The sequence below is a fragment of the Anolis sagrei genome, chromosome 4 (genome assembly GCF_037176765.1).
Source record: "Anolis sagrei isolate rAnoSag1 chromosome 4, rAnoSag1.mat, whole genome shotgun sequence".
Lineage (NCBI taxonomy): Eukaryota > Metazoa > Chordata > Lepidosauria > Squamata > Dactyloidae > Anolis > Anolis sagrei.
In genome coordinates this window covers 109,313,714-109,336,944 of record NC_090024.1, presented here as the reverse complement: position 1 = coordinate 109,336,944, position 23,231 = coordinate 109,313,714, and the positions used below count along the sequence as shown (strand labels likewise).

The 23,231-nt window shown below is 41.1% G+C and overlaps 1 protein-coding gene across 1 annotated transcript in view; it reads left to right on the top strand.

Moving 5' to 3' along the window:
* SLC25A24 (solute carrier family 25 member 24) overlaps positions 1-23,231 on the top strand; it is a 43,447-nt gene that overhangs the window by 3,711 nt on the left and 16,505 nt on the right. The window contains exons 2-5 of the mRNA XM_060774602.2: positions 12,868-12,994; positions 13,596-13,683; positions 16,729-16,840; positions 19,542-19,700. Of these exons, the coding sequence (XP_060630585.2) occupies positions 12,868-12,994; positions 13,596-13,683; positions 16,729-16,840; positions 19,542-19,700 (486 nt within the window). The remainder of the gene's footprint in view (positions 1-12,867; positions 12,995-13,595; positions 13,684-16,728; positions 16,841-19,541; positions 19,701-23,231) is intronic.

The following is a 23,231-nucleotide window of genomic DNA, read 5'->3' as shown; positions in this document are numbered from 1 at the left end:
GTTCGAACTGCAAAGACTGGCACAAACCAGTCAAGGTTGTCCCAGTGGGCACACTGGGTGCAGTGCCTAAAGACCTTGGCCTGCACTTAAACACAATAGACGCTGACAAAATTACCATTTGTCAGCTGCAAAATGCAATCTTACTGGGATCTGCACACATTATTCGCCAATACATCACACAGTCCTAGACACTTGGGAAGGTCCAACGTGTGATCCAGTATAACAGCCAGCAGAGTGATCTTGTCTGCTGTGGACTCATCTTGTTGTGTTTCAATTATTATTATTATTATTAATAATAATAATAGTTTTATTTCTTGGTTGCCTCCCCTCAGAGCTCAAAGTAGGTTAATGTGAATTATCTGCTGTGATAATGTGGATTATATGGCAATGTGGAAGGTGCCTTAGAACACATTTTCTATTGTTCAAAGGAGGTTATCTTTGCCTTCTTCTTCTAATCCATCTTTACATATAACATTCAGCGTACAAGTTGAGCAGACAATAAAATGCAGCCTTTCATGTCCGCCTTGCCAATTGTAATCTGTTTCATCTCTACATAGTCTGTTCTTGCCAGCTGTCCTGAGTATACGTTATGCATCTAGACAGTAACATTTTGTGGCACATCCCTTTCCTCAAGAGCAACCATAGTTTTTCCATAATCAACACAATCAAATCCTTAAATCATATGCTGATTTTCTTCTGAGAGTCTTTGGTCTGTTCGTTTACTCTATGGGCCCTTCCACACAGGCCTATATCCCAGGATATCAAGGCAGAAAATCCCACATTATCTGAGTGTGGACTCAGATAACCCAGTTCAAAGCAGATATTGTGGGAGTTTCTGCCTTAATATTCTGGGATATAGGACTGTGTGGAAGGGCCCTAAGTAACACAATTTCAAAAACGCTATGTTTCTGGTTTGTAAGTGTTACTTCCTATTTATTTGTACAGTACTTACTTTGAAAGTAGTTGCTCTACTCCAGAAACAAAATATGTTGAATTGGTTGAGACCTGATGAGATATTTTTTTTAATTTTATTAAAGGATTTTTCACTACATACAAAATATAAACATATTTGGGTAGACATGGGGGTAAAAGGAAGGAAATTGGGAAGGGATAAGGGAATGAAGAGATGAGATATTATTGGAAAGCTATAGCGAAATGTTCTGCAGGCTGTCCTGCAAAAACAAAGTTTTGGCAGTTAATAATAATAATAATAATAATAGTAATACTTTATTTATACCCCACTACCATCTCCCCAATGGACTCGGTGTGGCTTACATGAGGCCGAGCCCACAATACAACACAATACAACAATACAAGCAATACAACAATACAAGCAATACAAGCAGTAACAAATACAATACAAAGCAATTAAAATAAATCTCATACACAACTAGCATAAACATTGAACAAGGTACAGTTTAATAAACTTTTCCTGTGTATTTATGATAGAACCAATTAGGAAATGACATTTATAACCCAGCAACTGAAATCATGCTACATAACGTAATCTACACAATCAAATCCTTAAAATATATGCTAATTTTCTTCTGAGATTCTTTCGTCTGTTCCATTATCTAACACATGTTTGCAGTATGATCTCTAGTGCCTCTTTGTTTTTTGAACCCCATTTATTGTTGTAAAAATGTGAACATTGTTTCCTTCTATGGGAGATTAATGCAATGGTCATGTGGTTCCTTCAAGCCCAGTGATTATTCCTTTCTTGGGAGTTGGGATTTTTTTTTTCTGTGTCAGGAGCAACTTGAGAAACTACAAGTCGCCTCTGGTATGAGAGAATAGGCTGTCTGCAAGGACGTTGCCCGGAGGACGCCTGGATGTTTGATGTTTTATCATTCTTGTGGGAGGCTTCTCTCATGTCCCTGCATGGGGAGCTGGAGCTGACAAAGGGAGCTCATCCATGCTCTCCCCAGATTCAAACTTCTGAGCTGTCAATCTTCAGTCCTGCCGGCACAAGGGTTTAACCCATTGTGCCACCAGAGTTTGGGATGGGCCATCATTTTATTTCTTTTATTTTTTGCCAGAGCCGAATGGGTTTTCTTTGTAGATTGACATTTGCTTTAAGTGTTGTCTGTCCCTTTGTTTTATTATTGAAAAGTGCTTTGTGTTCTGCTTCTGTTGAAGTAAATCCATCTCCTGACAGCTTGCTATATTTTTACCAAAGAGTAACTCTCAGAATCCCCCGCTGGCCTTGCTGTCTTTAGGATTCTGGAGCTGAACCTTAGAAATGCACTAACCCAGTCTAATGATAGGGTGCAGCTAAGTCAATGCATGTTTGTTCAGTTACAGTTATTTTAGTCTCTCTGTGGATAGCAATCTGATTTTCCTGGGGCTTTTGCTACCAATGTTACCAAACTTGTTGCACCACATTCTCTTTAACAAAGAAATACCCAATATGGCCAAATTTGAATACTGGTGGGGTTGAAGGGGATAGATTTTGTCATTTGGGAGTTGTAGTTGTTGGGATTTATAGTTCACCTACAATTAACGAGCATTCTGAACTTCACAAATGATGGAATTGAACCAAACCTGGCACACAGAACTCCAATGACCAACAGAAAATACTGGAAGGATTTGGTAGGTACTGACCTTTAATTTTGGAGTTGTAGTTCACCTACATTCAGAGAGCACTGTGGATTCAATGATGGATGTAGACCAAACTTGGCACGAATATTCAATATGCCCAAGTTTGAACACTGGTGGAAGTTGGGGAAAATAGACCTTGACATTTGGAGGTTGTAGTTGCTGGAATGTATAGTTCACCTACAATTAAAAAGCATTCTGAACCCCACCAACGATATAATTGGGTCAAACTTTTCACACAGAACCCCCATAACCAACAGAAAGTACTGTGTTTTCTGATGGTCTTTGGCGACCCCCCTGGCATCCCCTCACAACCCTCCCAGGGGTCCCGACCCCCAGGTTGAGAAACACTGATCTAGATTTTATATAGCAGTGTAGATGGAGCCTTAGGGTCGTCCTAAGTCTGAAATGACTTGAAGGCACACAACAAAAATAATCCTAATTAACTTGACTATCTCATCAGCCAAAAAGAGGCCCATACTTCCCATTGAAATACTAGTATTTCATTTACAGTGGAGAAAAAAAGTATTTAGTCAGATAGCGATTGTACAAGTTCTCCCACTTAAAAAGATGAGAGAGGCCTGTAATTGACATCATAGGTAGACCTCAACTATGAGAGACAACATGGGAAAACACATTCAGAAAATCACATTGTCTGATTTTTAACAATTTTTTTTGCAAATTATGGTGGAAAATAAGTATTTGGTCACCTAGAAACATGTAAGATTTCTGGGTCTCACAGACCTGTAACTAATTCCTGAAGAGGCTCCTCTGTCCTCCACTCATTACCTGTAGTAATGGCACCTATTTGAACTTGTTATCAGTATAAAAGACACCTGTCCACAACCTCAAGCAGTCACACTCCAAACTGCACTATGGCGAAGATTAAAGAGCTGTCGAAGGACACCAGAAACAAAATTGTCGCCCTGCACCAGACTGGGAAGACTGAATCTGCAATAGGCAAGCAGCTTGGTGTGAAGAAATCAACTGTGGAAGAGATACAAGACCCTCGATCTGGGGCTCCACACAAGATCTCACCCCATGGGGTCGAAATGATCACAAGAACGGTGAACAAAAATCCCAGAACCACACAGGGGAACCCAGTGAATGACCTGCAGAGAGCTGGGACCAACAAAGGCTACCATCAGTAACACACTACACCGCCTGGGACTCAGATCCTGCAGTGCCCGATGTGTCCCCCTGCTTAAGCCAGAACATGTCTGGGGCTGACTGAAGTTTGCCAGAGAGCATTTAGATGATCCAGAAGAGTATTGGGAGAATGTTGTGTGATCAGATGAAACCAAAGTAGAACTGTTTGGCAGAAACACAACTTGTTGTGTTTGGAGGAGGAAGAATGCTGAGTTGCATCCAAAGAACACCATCCCTACTGTGAAGCAGGGGGGTGGCGACATCATGCTTTGGGGCTGTTTCTCTGCAAAGGGACCAGGGCAACTGATCCGTATACATGAAAGAATGAATGGGGCCATGTATCGTGAGATTTTGAGTGCAAACCTCCTTCCATCACTGAAGATGAAACATGGCTGGGTCTTTTGGATTGACAATGATCCCAAGCACACCGCTAAGGCAACAAAGAAGCATTTCAACGTCTGGAGTGGCCTAGCCAGTCTCCAGATCTCAACCCTATAGAAAACCATTTGAGGGAGTTGAACATTTGTGTTGCCCAGCGACAGCCTCAAAACATCACTGCTCTTGAGGAGATCTGCATGGAGGAATGGGCCAACATACCAGCAACAGTGTGTGTCAACCTTGTGAGGACTTACAGAAAATGTTTGACCTCTGTCGTTGTCAATAAAGGATATATAACAAAGTATTGAGATGAACTTTTGTTATGGACCAAATACTTATTTTCCACCATAACTTGCAAATAAATTTGTTAAAAATCAGACAATGTGATTTTCTGGATGTGTTTTCTCATGTTGTCTCTCATAGTTGAGGTCTACCTATGATGCCAATTACAGGCCTCTCTCATCTTTTGAAGTGAGAGAACTTGTACAATTGGTATCTGACTAAATACTCCCCCCCCCCAACTATATGTTGGTTAAAATGAGTCTTCATTTGAAATGTTATGTTCTTGGTTTTGTGCACTACATATAAAATATATGCAGTGTGCTTAGGTGATCCCTCGTTGGCCGAGTAGGATAGTCTTCCAGGATCAGCATTCTAGTGGGCCCGTAGGTGACTGTGGAGCCATATTCTTGATCTGCATGTTCTCCTGCAGTGAGGGCATTGGTTTCCAGGTGGAAGACGGTTTCAGTTGGGGTTGGCTTGATGCACCTTCCTCTTAGCATGTTTCTCTCTTTTGCCCTCCATTCATGCCTCTTCAAATTCCGCAGCACTGTTGGTCACAGCTGAATTCCAGCTGGAGCGCTTCAGGGCCAGGGCTTCCCAGTTCTCCGTGTTTATGCCAGAGTCTTTAAGGTTGGCTTTGAGCCCATCTTTAAATCTCTTTTCCTGTCCACCAACATTCTGTTTTCCGTTCTTGAGTTCGGAGTAGAGCAGCTGCTTTGGGAGACGGTGGTCAGGCATCCGGACAACGTGGCTGGTCCAGCGGAGTTGATGGTGGAGGACCATCGCTTCACTGCTGGTGGTCTTTGCTTCTTCCAGCATGCTGACGTTTGTCCGCTTGTCTTCCCAAGAGATTTGCAGGATTTTCTGGAGGCAGCGCTGATGGAATCGTTTCAAGAGTTGCATGTGATGTCTGTAGACTGTCCACGTTTCACAGGCATATAGCAGGGCTGGGAGGACAATAGCTTTATAAACAAGCACCTTGGAATCCCTACAGATGTTCCGGTCCTCAAACACTCTCTGCTTCATTCAGGAAAATGCTGCACTCGCAGAGCTCAGGCGGTGTTGTATTTTGTGTCGATGTTGACTTTGGTGGAGAGGTGGCTGCCAAGGAAGCAGAAATGATCAACATTTTCTAATGTTACACCATTAAGCTGTATTTCTGGCATTGGAGAGGGATTGTCTGGTGACTGCTGGAACAGCACTTTGGTGTTCTCAATGTTCAGTGACAGGCCGAGTTTCTTGTATGCTTCTGCAAAGGTGTTTAGAGTGGCTTGTAGATCTTCTTCTGAATGCGCACAGACGATGTTGTCATCAGCATACTGGAGTTCTATAACAGATGTTGTTGTAACCTTGGTTTTGGCTTTCAGTCTGCTGAGGTTAAACAGCTTTCCATCTGTCCAGTAGATGATTTCCACTCCAGTGGGAAGCTTCCCTTCAACAAGATGAAGCATCATAGCGATGAAGATGGAAAATAAAGTTGGGGCAGTGTCAGGCCCGTAGCCAGGATTTTGTTTGGGGGGGGGGGGCTAAAAATTTTTCGGGGGGGGGAGGGGTTTGGGGGGGGGCTGAGTTTCGGGGGGGGCTGAGTCTGAGTGAAAGCAGGTCTAGCCTAGCAAACCTTTTGTATCATTACCCCAATACCCCCATGCATATGGGATATATTGAGTATGGTGATCAGATCATGATATGAATAAACATAACAGTTTAAATAATGCACCAGTAAGGCCTTTTCGTGGACCACCATGAGAATTTTGGGGGGGGGGGGGGCTGAAGCCCCTCAACCCCCCCCCCCCCCCCGGCTACATGCCTGGGCAGTGTGCAGTGTGCATAGGAATTCATTCATGTTCTTTTCAAACTATAGTCTGGCTCCTCAACAGTCTGAGTGACCCTGAATTGGCCCTCTACTTAAAAAAAATTTGAGGACCTATTATCCAGACATTTGTTTCCTATTTGGAAATTGATCCTGTTGTAGAGCACATTGTTTCCTATTTGGAAATTGATCCTGTTGTAGAGCACATTGCTACATTGAAAAGAATAATGCAGTTTTAGTATCCTAAACTGAAAACTGAAAAGCAGTTACACATCTTCTGAGATCACTGAACCACAATAGTTACACTTTTGAACAATATACTCCAGCTAGTATATTATTCTGTTTAGAAACTTAGAAATGTCTTCCATTAGTAGGTTTTCTGAATGCGTATCCTTAACATAACATCATTATTTCGTTAGGGTAATTAATAATGGCCTTTGAGCCCATTTCACTGCTGAATGTGATCAGATACATAAAAAGTTGTTGACTTTACCATGATTCATCAGTTCATGTTTTATTTAAGCCAGGGCATTCTTCCAAGCTATTTCTGTGTGCTGCGTAGTAGTTTAGCAATAGTTCCCAGCAGTTGTCTGTTAGCTGGCAGCGTATCCAAGGTAATGGCAATTGCTACATCAGTTATTTTATTGTATATATGGCATGGTATACTTTCTGGTTGACTTGAGTCATGCTGATGGACAAGCACGAGAAGAAAAACCTCTCAATTAGTAATGAAGAAGTGAGTGGGTTTGTGTTCCATAAGACAAGCATTGTAAAAAGTACATTTGTTTGTACCTCCTGATCCAGCCAGCTTTTGAATGCAACCTATTTATTTAATACAATTGTTTTTACTTGTAGTTAAACTTGGTTAAACCGGTTTCCCAGCTTTTTCTTGGCAGAAAGATAGGACAATTTATACAGAGCTTCCTAGGTGCTCTTTTATTCAAATAGTGGTTGTTGTATTGCTCCCTTACACACAGGGGATATGTTCGTGGACTTACAAAACCTGGGGGTTGGGAGCCCTGAGGGGGTCGTGAGAGGGTGTCAAAGGGGTCGCCAAAGACCATCAGAAAACATAGTATTTGCTGTTGGTCATTGGGATTCTGTGTGGGAAGTTTGACCCAATTCTATTGTTGGTCGAGTTCAGAATGCTCTTTGATTGTGGGTGAACTATAAATGGCAACAACTACAACTCCCAAATGTCAAGGTCTATTTTCCCCAGACTCCACCAATGTTCACATTTGGGCATATTGAGTATTCGTGCCAATTTTGGTCCAGATTCATCATTGCATGAATCCACAGCATTCCTCTGGATATAGGTGAACTACAACTCCCAAACTCAAGGTCAATGCCACAAAACCCTTCCAGTGTTGGTCATGGGAGTTCTGTGTGCCAAGTTCAGTTTAAATCCATCGCTGGTGGAGTTTAGATTGCTCTTTGATTATAGGTGAACTATAAATCCCAGCAATTACAACTCCCAAATTACAAAATCAATCCTTCCCCCCAACCCCACTAGCATTCACATTTGGGCATATTGGGTATTTGTGCTCAGTTTAGTTCAGTGAATGAAAATACATCCTGCATATCAGATATTTACATTACGATTTTTAACAGTAGTAAAATGACAGGTATCAAGTAGCAACGAAAACAATATTATGGTTGGGGGTCACCACAACATATGGAACTGCATTAAGGGGTCACGGCATTAGCAAGGTTGAGAACCACTGCCTTAGGTATTAGTGATATGCAAAACTGAAGAGAATGTGAACCCTCTTGAAATAAAATACTTATGCCAGGAATGGTTACAGTTGCTCTGGAGAATCTAGAAAATGCCTAAAGTAAAGGTAAAGGTTTCCCCTTGACATCAAGTCCAGTCGTGTCCGACTCTGGGGGTGGTGCTCATCTCCATTTCTAAACTGAAGAGCCGGCATTGTCTGTAGACACCTCCAGGTCATGCGGCCAGCATGTCTGCATGGATTGCTGTTACCTTCCTGCCGAAGTGGTACGTAGTGATCTACTCACATTTGCATGTTTTCGAACTGCTAGGTTGGCAGAAGCTGGGGCTAACAATGGGAGCTCAGCCTGTCCTGCAGATTCGAGCCACTGATCTTCCAGTCAGCAAGTTCAGCATCTTAGAAGTTTAACTCGCTGCATTACGATGGCCACCAAAAAAATACCTAGTGAGGGCATATTTTGTTGGACATGGAGAAATGAAACTTTGGATACAGATCCTGTATATTTGAGACTCTTATCTATATTATGTTAAAGAGCTTTGCATAATGTCATGCTCCCCAGATGTGTTGGACTCCACCTTTCATCATCCCCCAAATTATATGATCATGGATGATGGAAATTGTAATCTAAAGTATTTTACTCATTGATCCTCCTAGAAAATTGGTCTTTGAACATGCTAGAAAGTTGAATATTCACTTGTTAGTTTCTGAATGTTGCTGTTTCTGCTGCCAGATTTTTGTTGCTTTTTCAGGCAGAGAAACATACAAACTAGACCTGCCATATTTGTGCGTGTATCTTCAAATTGCCTGTTGACTTACAGTGAGTCCATATGTTTTCTTCGGCAGAGGATACTTAGAGGTGATTTTGCAGGTTACCCCCCCCCCCCCCCCGAAAGAGAGCCTAAGTGCTAACCAGGGCTCACTTTGCTTAGCTTCGAAATTAGGCAAGATCTGGTGCCCTTAGGGTATTTAGCTGCTACAGCTGCCATAGGTAGATGTTAAGATGTTATCACAACAAAGCATGTTCTTTCAAGATATAACAGGGTGAATCTTCAAGAAACACCGGAGAATGGGGGTGATAGCAATCTAAGATATGTTTTTGAAGTGAAAAATGTTGGAGGATATTAAATTTCAGTGCAGGTTTATAAAATTAAGGAACAACAAGAACTAAAAATATATTATGAGGGTTGAATGAAAAGTAATGCCTCCACCCTCATAACTCCTCAACAGATGGCAGTACTAGTGTGCAGCAGGTACTGGCTTGTTCAGTAGACTTTCTTCTACAGTTCCATTTGGGTGGGAAGCCTTAGCATTAAATGGTTGTGTTGTTAAAGTGTGAAGTATGGAACCCTGCGCAGATGGTCGGTCAATGCAACTTAAGCAACGTGCAGTCATTGAATTCTTGACAGCAGAAGGTGTCACCCCAAAGGGGATTCATCAGAGAATGCAAGCTGTTTATGGTGATTGTGTTGATGTGAGTACTGTGTGTCATTGGGCGAGTAAGTTTAAAGATGTTGAGGTGGGAATATCTGACTTGCATGACTAACAAAGAGTTGGACGTCCTGTGACAGCAACCACCGAATTTCACAAGCAAAAGGTTGAAAGATTGATGCAGGATGATCGTCGTATCACTCAGAGAGGAATTTCAAGCATAATCGGCATTTCACAAGAACATGTGGGTCACATTATTGCTTTGCTTGGCTATCGGAAAATTTATGCATGATGGGTACCCAGGATGTTGATGCCTGAAATGATAGTGCAGTCATTGAATTCTTGAAAGCAGAAGGTGTCACCCCAAAGGAGATTCATCAGAGAATGCAAGCTGTTTATGGTGATTGTGTTGATGTGAGTACTGTGCATCGTTGGGCGAGTAAGTTTAAAGATGTTGAGGCGGGAACATCTGACTTGTGTGACAAACAAAGAGTTGAACGTCCTGTGACAACAACCACTGAGTTTCACAAGCAAAAGGTTGAAAGATTAATTCAGGATGATCGTCGTATCACTCAGAAATTTCAAGCATAATCGGCATTTCACAAGAACATGTGGGTCACATTGCTTTGCTTGGCTGTCGGAAGATCTGTGCATGATGGGTACCCAGGATGTTGATGCCTGAAATGAAAGTGCACAGACTTGAAACTTCAGAGACTGGATCTCACCACCGTACGACATCATCCATACAGTCCAGATTTAGCATCGTCTGACTTCCATCTGTTCTTGATAATGAAGGAAAATCTGTGGAGACATCATTATGCTTCTGATGAAGATGTTGAGAAAACTGTGAAATACTCATTCAGGGAACAAAGTGTCGACTTCTTCCGTGACGGCTTCAGAAAACTTGTTTATCATTGGCAGAAATGTATCCAATTGTCTTTTTTTGTCGTATCAGGAGCGACTTGAGAAACTGCTAGTCGCTTCTGGTGTGAGAGAATTGGCCGTCTGCAAGGATATTGCCCAGGGGACGCCTGGATGAATTGATGTTTTTATCATCCTTGTGGGAGGCTTCTCTCATGTCCCCGCATGAGGAGCTGGAGCTGATTGAGGGAGCTCATCCGCCTCTCCCCGGATTCTAACCTGCGACCTGTCGGTCTTCAGTCCTACCAGCACAGGGGTTTAACCCACTGTGCCACCGGGGGCTCCTAATTGTCTGGTGATTATGTGGAAAAGTGAAACGTGGTAGTTAAAGAGCACATTCTAAGGATTATTACTGCATTTGATTTATTAAAATATTCCCATCCAAACCCAAGTAACGAAAGTGGAGGCATTACTTTTCATTCAACCCTCGTAATGGGTGAGTGAAATGTTAATAATACTAATGGAATAGCACTGAGTTACTATTTTCAATAAGTAGCAAAACCCAGATTTTTTTCTGAAAAAAAGTTTCTTTTTAAAAGAATGTTCCAAGTTCTGTTTTTGTGTGTGTTTGTTCATGCAGAATTATTGTGACCATTCTTTAGTAAATGAAGTATGGCATCAGAAAGAGGAATTTGATCAATCCTCTAGTAAGTTATCAGTGCTTAATAGCATGACGTAACTAGCTACTTTTGTCAGGCAATATGAATTATGGTTACATCTTCAACGTAGGCTTGTTAGAGGTTTCTACGTCAGGGCTGACCTTCAGCGTACAGTGATGTTAATAGGATATTCCTCTCTGTTGACTGGAATAAGAGGTTGCTGTATTTCAGTGCAGCTTGTCCAAAAAGAGAACACTGCTTAGCTAAATTGCTTATTTTATTAATTCACCCACATTTCTGGGCTTTTTTTTGGTTAATTTTTATTTAATGAATGAATATATGATATAGAAGTAACTATTTTAGAAAATGAGATTTTTTTAAATTTATTTGTTGTGTCAGAACAGCCAGTCCATTATATTACATTTCTAACAGGACAAAGCAAACAGACAGAAAAATACACAACTTGTGAGTTTGGTAGCTGGTTAAATGTCCTTTGACCAGTATCTGGCCACTTGGAGTGCTTCCGGTGTTGCTGCAAGAAGGTCCTCCATTGTGCATGTGGCAGGGCTCAGGTTGCATTGCAGCAGGGGGTCTGTAGTTTGCTCTTCTCCACACTTGCATGTTGTGGATTCCACTTTGTAGCCCCATTTCTTAAGGTTGGCTCTGCATCTTGTGGTGCCAGAGCGCTGTTCAATGCCTTCCAAGTCGCCCAGTCTTCTGTGTGCCCAGGAGGGAGTCTCTCATTTGGTATCAGCCATTGGTTGAGGTGCTGGGTTTGAGCCTGCCACTTTTGGACTCTCGCTTGCTGAGGTGTTCCAGTGAGTGTCTCTGTAGATCTTAGAAAACTATGTCTAGATTTAAGTCGTTGGCGTGCTGGCTGATACCCAAAGAGGGGATGAGCTGGAGATGTCTCTGCCTTGGTCCTTTCACTATTGGCTGCTACTTCCCGGCAGATGTCAGGTGGCGCAATACCGGCTAAGCAGTGTAATTTCTCCAGTGGTGTAGGGCGCAGACACCCTGTGATAGTGTGGCATGTCTCATTAAGAGCCACGTCCACTGTTTTAGTGTGGTGAGATGTGTTCCACACTGGGCATGCATACTCAGCAGCAGAGTAGCACAGCGCAAGGGCAGATGTCTTCACTGTATCTGGTTGTGATCCCCAGGTTGTTCCAGTCAGCTTTCGTATAATATTGTTTCTGGCACCCACTTTTTGCTTGATGTTCAGGCAGTGCTTCTTGTAGGTAAGAGCACGGTCCAGAGTGACTCCCAGGTATTTGGGTGCGCTGCAATGCTCCAGTCGGATTCCTTCCCAGGTGATCTTCAGAGCTCGGGATGCTTCTCTGTTCTTGAGATGAAAGGCACATGTCTGTGTTTTAGATGGGTTAGGGATCAGCTGGTTTTCCCTGTAGTAGGCAGTAAGAGCACCTAGAGCTTCGGAGAGCTTCTGTTCTACAGTCTCAAAGCTCCCTGCTTGAGCAGTAATGGCACGGTCATCAGCATAGATGAAACTCTCTGTCCCTTCTGGCAGTGGCTGGTCATTTGTGTAGATGTTGAACATGGATGGAGCAAGCACGCTCCCCTGAGGCAGGCCGTTCTTCTGTTTCCACCATCTGCTTCTCTGACCCTGGAACTCAACAAAAAAGCTCCTGTTTTGTAGCAGGTTTCCTATGAGGCGGGTGAGGTGGTAGTCCTTTGTGATATTATACATTTTTCTCAGGAGGAGGCGGTGGTTCACAGTATCATAAGCTGCTGACAGGTCTATGAAGACAGCTCCTGTGATCTGCTGCCTTTCAAAGCCATCTTCTATGTGCTGAGTCAGGTTCAGCACTTGCGATGTGCAGCTTTTGCCTTTCCTGAAGCCAGCTTGCTGTGGAATCAGACAGGGGTCTATAAATTAAATTTTTATAAATTAAATTAAATTTTTAAATTAAGTGTTTACTAATGTTTTGTCATTATGCCTTTTTAACAGAAAATTTTCAGAGCTGGTGATACTAACCAGGATGGCCGGCTGGACTTCGAAGAATTCACACAGTATCTTAAAGACCATGAGAAGAAAATGAAGCTAGCCTTTAAAAGTCTGGACAAAAACAACGATGGTAAGGTGAAATTTTCCCTCTTAATTGTTTGTCAGGCAAAAAGGATATGAAATAAATTTCTTTGAGTGTTCCACACTCAGGTTCCATCTACACCACTCTATATCCCAGGTTCTGATCCCACATTATCTACATATCCCATATTATCTACATATCCTCTTTAACTTTTTTATTTCCTTCTCTCCTTCCTTCCTTCTTTATCTTTCTTTCTTTCTTTCTTTCTTTCTTTCTTTCATTCTTTCTTTCCTTCTCTCCTTCTTTCCCTCTTTCTCTCTCTCCTTCTCTCCTTCCTTCCCTTTTTCTGTGTGTGTTTTGTGTGTGCATATACACGTGTATATATTTGTGTATATATGTGTTTGTGTACATATGTGGTTTTGCACATGCGTTGTAATGTATTTTTTTGTTTTTTGTTTTGCTTTTAAAGTCCCTTCCACTGTGTTTTTCAGTGTTTTTATGAGTGGTGGTCATTCATTGGCCTGATAGGTGTACTGTGTCCAAATTTGGTGTCAATTCGTCCATGGTTTTTGAGTTATGGTAATCCCCCAAATGAACATTACATTTTTATTTATATAGATTTCTCCCCATCCTTTTCTCCTTTTTAAAGGAAAGATTGATGCATCTGAGATTGTTCAGTCTCTCAAGATACTGGGTATAGATATTTCAGAAAAACAAGCTACAAGGATTCTGAAAAGGTTAGTAACTATTCCTGTTTCTGGAAAAGGGTGTGATTCTTACAATGTGTGTCTTACTAGGTGCCGATGTGTGCCTTGTAAAATTATGGCACCCAGCCATATTGGCTGCACCTACAACTCCGCCTGTTATGGTACAGGACATTATGCTGTTGGAAATAGCAACCTTCTACAAGCCTCCTATACTAGTTATTTGTTAAGTATCTAATTCAGATAGCTTACTGTATTGTATATGTGTACTGGTATGCAGTTTTCCTGAATTCTATGCTGTGGAAGAAACTATAGACCATGTGATTATATCTGGGACTATTCAGATCTCAGACTCCATTTTTAGACTTCAGACACCATCAGAACACCGAGATGCTTTAACCTTTGGACTATTAAGATCATAAGAAAGATGCCCTGTGTTATCTGCACAGAGAAACTACTTCAAATCCTATCTGTAAGTGGATTGACAAGTTATGCACCTAGGTGCTGAATACATGAAGGTTGTGAGTAAACCAGATATGTTACTTTTAACCAAGTCTACTTTAATTTTGTCTCTTGAAAGCATGATTTAAATCAAGATGTTTTAAGTGAGAGTAGATGGTTTTGACCAACTGAAATAACACTTCTGAAGATCTGCTATATAGTTTGTGCATTGGCATCATCTTTGTTCCTGACAGTTCAAAGAGATTACTAAGTTTATCAGTCTTAACAGCTGAGAAACCTAATTTGCCTTGCATGAATACTAGTGGATATTTACCACTAAAAGGAAGATTTACTCAACAAGTTTTTATCTCTCTCAGGAAGATCATACTTTACAAAAATAAATAAATTCCAAATGGTGTCAATTCCAATTAATCTCCAAAAAGGTCACTCTTCCAAAAGGCTTTGAAGATTCTGGTTTTCCAAAAGGTTATGATCTAAAACAGCAGTTCTCAACCATTCGGCGAGGGCGAGAGGCAGGCGAGGGGATCTCGGTGCGAGGCCTAACTTCGCGCCAAGCCCCCTCGCCCGCCTCCCGCTTTCACCATCGTCGGGACCCCTGATCCGGTCGCAAACCATCTGTAGACCATGGCTCAATTTTATCATTGGTGGGGTTCAGAATGCTCTTTGATTGCAGTTGAACTGTAAATCCCAGTAACTATAGCTCCCAAATGTCAAGGTCTATTTTCACCAAACTCCACCACTGTTCAGATTTGACCATATTGAGCATTCATGCCAAGTTTGGTCCAGATCGATCATTGTTTGAGTACACAGTGCTCTCTGGATGTAGGTGAACTACAACTCCAAAACTCAATGCCCATCAAATCCTTTCAGTATTTTCTATTTGTAATGGAGTTCTGTATGCCAAGTTTAGTTCAATTTCATCATTAGTGGAGTTCTGAATGCTCTTTGATTGTAGGTGAACTGTAAATCCCATCAACTACAACTCCCAAATGACAAAATCTCTCCCCTCCCCCCCCTCACAACCCCAGCAGTTTTCAAATTTGAGCCTTTCAGGCATTTGTGCCAAATTTGGTTCAATGAATGAAAATACAACCTGCATATCAGATATTGACATTACGATTCACAACAGGAACAATTATGAAGTAGCAATGAAAATAATTTTATGGTTAGGGGTCACCACAACATGAGGAACTGTATTTAGGGGTCACGGCATTAGAAAGGTTGAGAACCACTGATCTAAAAAGTCTTGCCTTTCCAAAAGATTATGTGTCCAAAATATATGGGTAACAAGTGAAAATATAAGGATACAGCAGGATTTCTTAAGCCAGCTTGTGCTAAAGTTGACAGGCTCAGTGCAATCCTAGAAACGTCATGATCAACCATAAACAGTATCCTATACTTTGTTGCTGGATGAACAAAGAATGGAATGCCAGAAGTCAATATTTAACAGTCCTGTTTTCCAGGGATCAATGCATTTAAAGTTACCAGTGCCCACATTGTAACCTCATAGACTTTTCAATCCTAATTACCTAAGAAACTGTCCCTCAAAATGATAGATGCATCCCAGTCTTGGGTGTGTGTATATGATTTGTTGTTCAAAATTAAGTTAATTCCGAAATTGCTTCAGGCTTTCTTTTTATATTATTAAATATTTTTATTAAGAATAAAAGTTGCTCCAAAGACAGGGGAGCAGAATAGGAAAGAACAATGGTGATTATTAAGATAAGAGATATCTTAATCATAAAAAAGTGTGTTGAGGAAAGTAGGGGGAAAAGAGACCTTCAAGTAATACTTGCCAATCTGGATGCATCCTTTACTGAAATTAATTTGATCTTAATATACTTTATGCACGGAGCCCCCAGTGGTGCAGCAGGCTTAACCGCTAAACTGCTGAACTAGCTGACCAAAATATTGGCAGTTCAAATCCAGGGAGTGATTGAGCTTCCACTGTTAGCCCCAGCTTCTTCCAACCTAGCAATTCGAAAACATGCAAATGTGAATAGATCAATAGGTACCGCTCCGGTGGGAAGGTAGCGGTGCTCCATGCAATCATGCTGGCCACATGAACTTGGAGATATCTATGGGCAATGCCGACTCTTCAGTTCAGAAATGGAGACGAGCACCCCCCCCCCCCCCCAGAGTTGGACACGACTAGACTTAATGACAAGGGGAAACCTTTACATTACCTATACTTTATGCATTGGTTGTAGAAAGCTTAATACGTATTCGTTCTGGGAGGGTAACCTCAATCATAATACAATAATAAAATAATAATAATAATAATAAAATAATAAAATAAAATAAAATAAATAATATAAAATAATAATAATAATAATAATAATAATAATAATAATAATAATAAAAGGAATAATGACGATCTCACCTTCAGGTTTGTTCTGAAGTAAGATTTTTAAAAGTTAAGGAAAGTTTTCACTAAAATTCATATCTCATATCAGTATGAAAAACTCATTGACACAATGAAAAGAAATGACCTCTGAAGATAATAATGAGAATTCCAGTTGAGAGCACACATAATATTTGTCGTTCCTTGTATAGAACAATAATGTAATGTGAATTAATGTGTGACATGCTGATGCTTTCATTTTGAATTTTAAGCATGGATGCGGATGGGACCATGTCAGTGGACTGGAATGAATGGAGGGACCATTTTTTATTTAATCCAGCTACAGACATTCAGGGCATCATTCGTTACTGGAAGCATTCCACAGTGAGTATGACTTCTATTTTATTGCATTGCTACAAATGGACTATTTCCTTATTAGTTTTTGGGGAAAAAAGCAGGGATGGTTACAGGAACAAGGGCAAAGAGACTTTTAAATATTTGTGAGAAAGATTAACATCTTTGCTGGTAGCTGTGACACTAGGGGCCCTTCTACACTGCCATAGAAAATAATAAACATAAACATAAACATAATAATAATAATAATAATAATAATAATAATAATAATCAGAGCAAAGGCTCTGGCATAAACCAGTAGAGGTGGTTCCTGTGGTCATTGGCACACTGGGTGCTGTGCCAAAAGATCTCAGCCGGCATTTGGAAACAATAAACATTGACAAAATCACCATCTGTCAACTGCAGAGGCCACCTTACTTGGATCTGAACACATTTGAAAATACACTACACAGTCCTAGACACTTGGGAAGTGTTCGACTTGTAATTTTGTGATACAAAATCCAGCATATAGATCTCGTTTTCTGTGATATACTGTGTTTTTGTGTCAGTAAAATAATAATAAACTTTATTTATACACCATCACCATCTCCCCGAAGGGGACTCGGGGTGGCTAACATGAGGCCAAGCCCAAAATTACAACAAAATACAATACAAGTACAGCAAAATAAAATAGAAAAAGCAAAAATACCATCAAAATAAATGTAGAACATAAGAAAATCCAAATTTTCTGCTTTGAACTGGATTTCATGGCAGTATAGGCTCATATAATCCAGTTCAAAGCCTATAATGGGGATTATCTGCTTTGATAATCTAGATTATATGGTAGTGTAGAAGGGGTCAAGATAAGGCATTGTTTCTCTGCTTTAGGAAAAGTGCTTGGAAAGGTATCACTCCCCTCTCCCCCATCTCACAGACAGCATGGATTTAGTTTTAAAGAGTTACATTTTCAGTATATCTCTAGAGATATTTATTATTTCTATGAGTCCAAAATGAATAGTCAGGCATAATTTAGGTCAGCATCACTTCTTCCCACCATATCACTCTGATACAATAATGGCATATTATTTTGGTCCATTCCACTATTTGCTTAAAATTTTGCTTAGAATATCAGGTACAAAAAGGACATATGAAGGAAGGAAAGCTCGATATTTGGATTTCTGGTAACACAAGCTTTGTAGTAGGAGATAAGCAGCAATTGTCAGTATTAATGATGCAGTTGTTACTGTCAGGATACTACAGGCTTAACTACTGTCCATTCTTGGTGCACAGTTTTATGTGTCCCAGTGTACATTTCCCTGTGATAGACACCTGCCAATCTAAATGTCAATATGATACAATATAGTAGAGAATGCCATGGCTCTCATCAATTGTATAGTCCAGGCCATTTCTGTCATTAGATGAACAAGCCCTATGAGGAGTGGCTTAAATAGCTGGGCATGTTTAGCCTGAAGAAGAGAAGGCTGAGCGGAGACATGATAGCTGTGTATAAATATGTGAGAGGAAGTCATAGGGAGGAGGGAGCAAGCTTGTTTTCTGCTGCCCTGGAGACTAGGACAGGGAACATTGGCTTTAAAGTACTAGAAAGGAGATTCCATCTGAACATTAGGAAGAACTTCCTGACTGCGAGAGCTGTTCAGCAGTGGAACTCTCTGCCACAGAGTGTGGTGGAGGCTCCTTCTTTAGATGCTTTTAAACAGAGGCTGGATGGCTATCTGTTGGCAGTGCTTTGAATGCAGTTTTCCTGCTTCTTGGCAGGGGGTTGGACTGGATGGCCCACAAGGTCTCTTCCAACTCTATGATTCTATGAATAATCTTATGTTCTTGAGCTAGGTTTCCTCATTCATATACATTCAGTGTATTTTTGCTAGATTATACCATGTATGGTTTTTTTTTTGTCATGTCAGGAACGACTTGAAAAACTGCAAGTTGCTTCTAGTGTGAGAGAATTGGCCGTCTGCAAGGACGTTGCCCAGGGGACGCCCGGATGATTTGATGTTTTTTATCATCCGGTGGGAGGCTTCTCTCATGTTCCTGCATGTGGAGCTGGAGTTGATAGAGGGAGCTCATCCACCTCTCCCCGGATTCGAACCTGTGACCTGCCGGCACAGGGCTTTAACCCACTGTGCCACCGGGGGCTCCTCGTATGTGTGAAGATGCTAATAAACAATTCTTGAAAGATGCGAGCTGCTAGGAGAGTCGAGATTGGAAATTCATGGATTGACTTGCCAAACCGATTATGTTGCAAAAGTCACACAGTTTGTCTTTTTATTTATTTTTTTGAAAAGTGTAATCTGATAATTCCATTGAGGTACAAATACTTGGATGAATTGCCAAGTCACTGGACTTAATAATCTTTTTAGGAAGCTGTAAAGAGGTTAATCTTGATAATCCTTAAAAGCCGCCTGGAAGAAAGTCTAACTGTGCTTTGCAACCATTTGGATTTCAAAGCTGTCTGGAAAGCACCTTATATCCTGATGCAATGCCTTTATTTCAACCATATTCTAGGCAACAATTTGTTGTCATTTTTAATGATGATGGAGCAGTTTTTGAAATGGTGGGTTTTTAATTTAGAGCATTGTTTCAGATGTAACTAAGTGGGGTGGGGGAAGTATGCTTCCTTCAATCTTTGCATAAAAATGTCCACACTGTGAGTTTTATGTATATTGAAATATGGTACAGTTGAAATGAATAGCTGATTCTTTCTCTCTCTTTTTCCTTCGTATCTTCACAGGTATTGGACATTGGAGATAGTTTAACTATTCCAGATGAGTTCACCGAAGAAGAGAAAAAGACCGGTCAATGGTGGAGGCAGCTTTTGTCCGGAGGTGTTGCCGGCGCCGTCTCTCGGACGGGCACCGCACCACTTGACCGCCTTAAAGTCATGATGCAGGTGGGTGCCCTTAAGCTTATCACTCGGGATTCAAAGAGCGAGGACCTTATCACCTTGGGATATAATCCATTTATAGCAATATGCATCCTATATTTTTTGGACTGGATGCATACTGTATTGAGACGTGATGCATACCCTCCTCATCACACCTGAGTATTGCGATTCTTATGATTTGAAAATACTGTACTTTGACTCATCACACCACAGAAGGCTGACTCTTCCTAATCCATTCAAAACACTCCCTTTATCACACTATAATAGAACCCACGGTGGCGCAGTGGGTTAAACCCCTGTGTCGGCAGGACTGAAGACCGAGAGGTCACAGGTTCAAATCCGGGGAGAGGCAGATGAGCTCCCTCTATCAGCTCCAGCTCCTCATGCGGGGACATGAGAGAAGCCTCCCACAAGAATGATAAAAACATCAAATCATCCGGGCATCCCCTGGGCAACGTCCTTGCAGACGGCCGATTCTCTCACAACAGAAGCGACTTGCAGTTTTTCAGGTTGTTCCTGACATGACCAAAAAAAAAATCACACAATAATAATAATAATAATTTATTTATACCCCCCCACCATCTCCCCAAGGGACTCGGAGCGGAGTCCAAGCCCAACACACATCACAACAGAAAAGCAATAACAACAATACAAAGCATTACAAAATAATATAAATCACATCACATATAACAATAAAACACAGAATTTAAAAACTATGATTTTTGAAAAAGTTACATTGCTGATGGGATACCTACAGATCTTCCTATCACACACAAAAACAGCACTTCAGCAACTGAAGAATCTGACACAATTCGAATTCCAACTGCAAATAATCAATTTCTGGGACGCTTTGCAGATGGATTCCAGCGGAATACTGATGGAATGGTGTAAACGTCATGTCATGGGACGTGTTCAAAATCATTCTCAAACTGTCTCAGAAATTTCCTAATGTAATAAGGTTCCTACACTAGACAGGCCTATCCTGAAAGGACTGGGTTATTAAACCAAGTTGGATTTCGTGAATCTGAAGATGGTAGTGCCATGTTGTATCACAGATCGCTTAGGGAAATGGCCTGCGTTTCAGTGGCAGTTTTCCCATGCAGCTGGTGTGTTTGGGTGAGATTCCAGCTGAGCTCCTTCCTAGAATAATTTAATGGAGGCCCTAAATATGGTATGCCTTAGGCTTGGATCTCTGCAACGTGCTGTGCATTAAACTTCCTCTCTACCGAGTTTAAAAAGTCCAATTAGTCCAAACCAGGGGTTCTCAATTTTTTTCAGCCTTGGAGCCCTTTTTGAAGCAAAAGTTAGTTGTAGAGTCTCAAGAAATGTTTGATTATATTATATTATATTATATTATATTATATTATATTATATTATATTATATTTATTTCTCGTGTCAGGGCAGCCTGTCAAATATATTACATTTCTAACAGAACAAAGCAAACAAACAGGGAAAATACAAAATGTGTGAGTTTGGTAGTTGATTAAATGTCCTTTGACCAGTATCTGGCCACTTGGAGTGCTTCTGGTGTTGCTGCAAGAAGGTCCTCCATTGTGCATGTGGCAGGGCTCAGGTTGCATTGCAGCAGGTGGTCAGTGGTTTGCTCCTCTCCACACTCGCATGTCAAGTATTCCACTTTGTAGCCTCATTTCTGAAGGTTGGCTCTGCATCTCGTGGTGCCAGAGCGCAGTCTGTTCAGTGCCTTCCAAGTCGCCCAGTCCTCTGTGTGCCCAGAGGGGAGTCTCTCATTTGGTATCAGCCATTGGTTGAGGTTCTGGGTTTGAGCCTGCCACTTTTGGACTCTTGCTTGCTGAGGTGTTCCAGCGAGTGTCTCTGTAGATCTTAGAAAACTATGTCTGGATTTATTACATATATTACAAATATATTACATTTCTAACAGAACAAAGCAAACAAACAAGGAAAATACAAAATGTGTGAGTTTGGTAGTTGATTATATTATATATATTATATTATATTACATATATATCAGGCATGGGCAAACTTTTTGACCAACAGAAACTTAACAGTATTTTAGTGGAAGACTCCAGGGACCATCCAGTCCAACCTCCTTCTGCCATGCCGGAAAAGCACAATCAAAGCACCCCCAAGAGATGGCCACCCAGCCTTTGTAGTAGTAGTAGTAGTAGTAATAGTAGTAGTAATAATAATAATGCTGTTGCTGCTGCTGCTGCTGATGATAATGATGATGATAATAATAATAATAATAATAATAATAATAATATTTATTTATATCCTGCCACCATGTCCCCAGTGGGGACTCGGAGCGGCTTACATGGGGCCAAGCCCGGACAACAAGTTACAGCAAAATAACACCAAAATATAAACAACAAACAACATTATCAAAATTACATAGAAAAAAAGTATAAACACAATAACAAAATAACATTCCAATAAACACAATCACGATAACAGTGATGATGATGATGATGATGATGATGATGATGATGATAATAGAAACCCCAGAGGCCATCCAGTTCAAACCCCTTCTGCCATGCAGGAAAAGCACTCTCAAAGTACCCCTTGAGAAGTGGGAAGGAAATAGAAAGCAAGGAAGGAAGGAGAGGAAAAAGGTGTCTGGGTAGCAAGGGAGGTGAAGGGAAAAGGATCTTAATGTCAAGAAAGGTGTGGAAAAAAGGCTATTAATGGCAAAGGAAGCAAGTAAAAAGGCTTTTGAGAGCATGGGAGGCGAGGGAAAAACAGATTTTGGGTTGAAGTAGGCAAAGAAAAACGGTTTTGGGGCAAGGGAGGTGGGGGGGGGGGTGAAGCAGGAAAGGGGAGCCCCTCCCCCACAAATGTACCTTTTCATTGCTATCTCATCCAGTGTTTTATCATTTTATGTCGTGCATTTGGCCCGCCTACTGTGTTTTATTTTCCCTTATGTTATTTTGTACTGTTTATTTCACTTGATTGGTTTATTTATTTTATTGTGATGTTATTTTGTGGTTTATATTTTATGTTGCTGTAATCTATTGTTGGGCTTGGCCTCATGTAAGCCGCTCCGAGTCCCCTTTGGGGAGATGGTGGCGGGGTATAAATAATGATGATGATGATGATTATTATTATTATTATGCTTGGAGTGGGAGGGGGAAGCGGAGGGAGGGGGAGTGACGTGGAGCCCCCCGGTATGCTTCACGGAGATCCAAGGGCTTTATGGAGCACACTGTGAGAATCGCTGGTCCAAACTGTGGCAGCCAGATTGGTTATAGATACACTCAGGTTATATGCATCAATATTAAAATCACTCCACTGGTTGCCAATTAGTTTCAGTCAAAGTACAAAGTGTTGGTTTTGATCTTTAATGCTCTACATGGTTTGGGTCCAGTTTGTCTGCAGGATCACTTTCTCTTATACAATGTGCCTTGGAACACATATGTCCTCTGGGGGACATTTATTGCAACCGACCAGAGCTCGACTGGCAGCTGTTGCCCAGAAGACCTTTTTGATGGCCACCCCAGACTGTGAAATATCCTTCTGGGATTGGTTTGACAACTAAACCTGTCATCTGAATTTTAAAA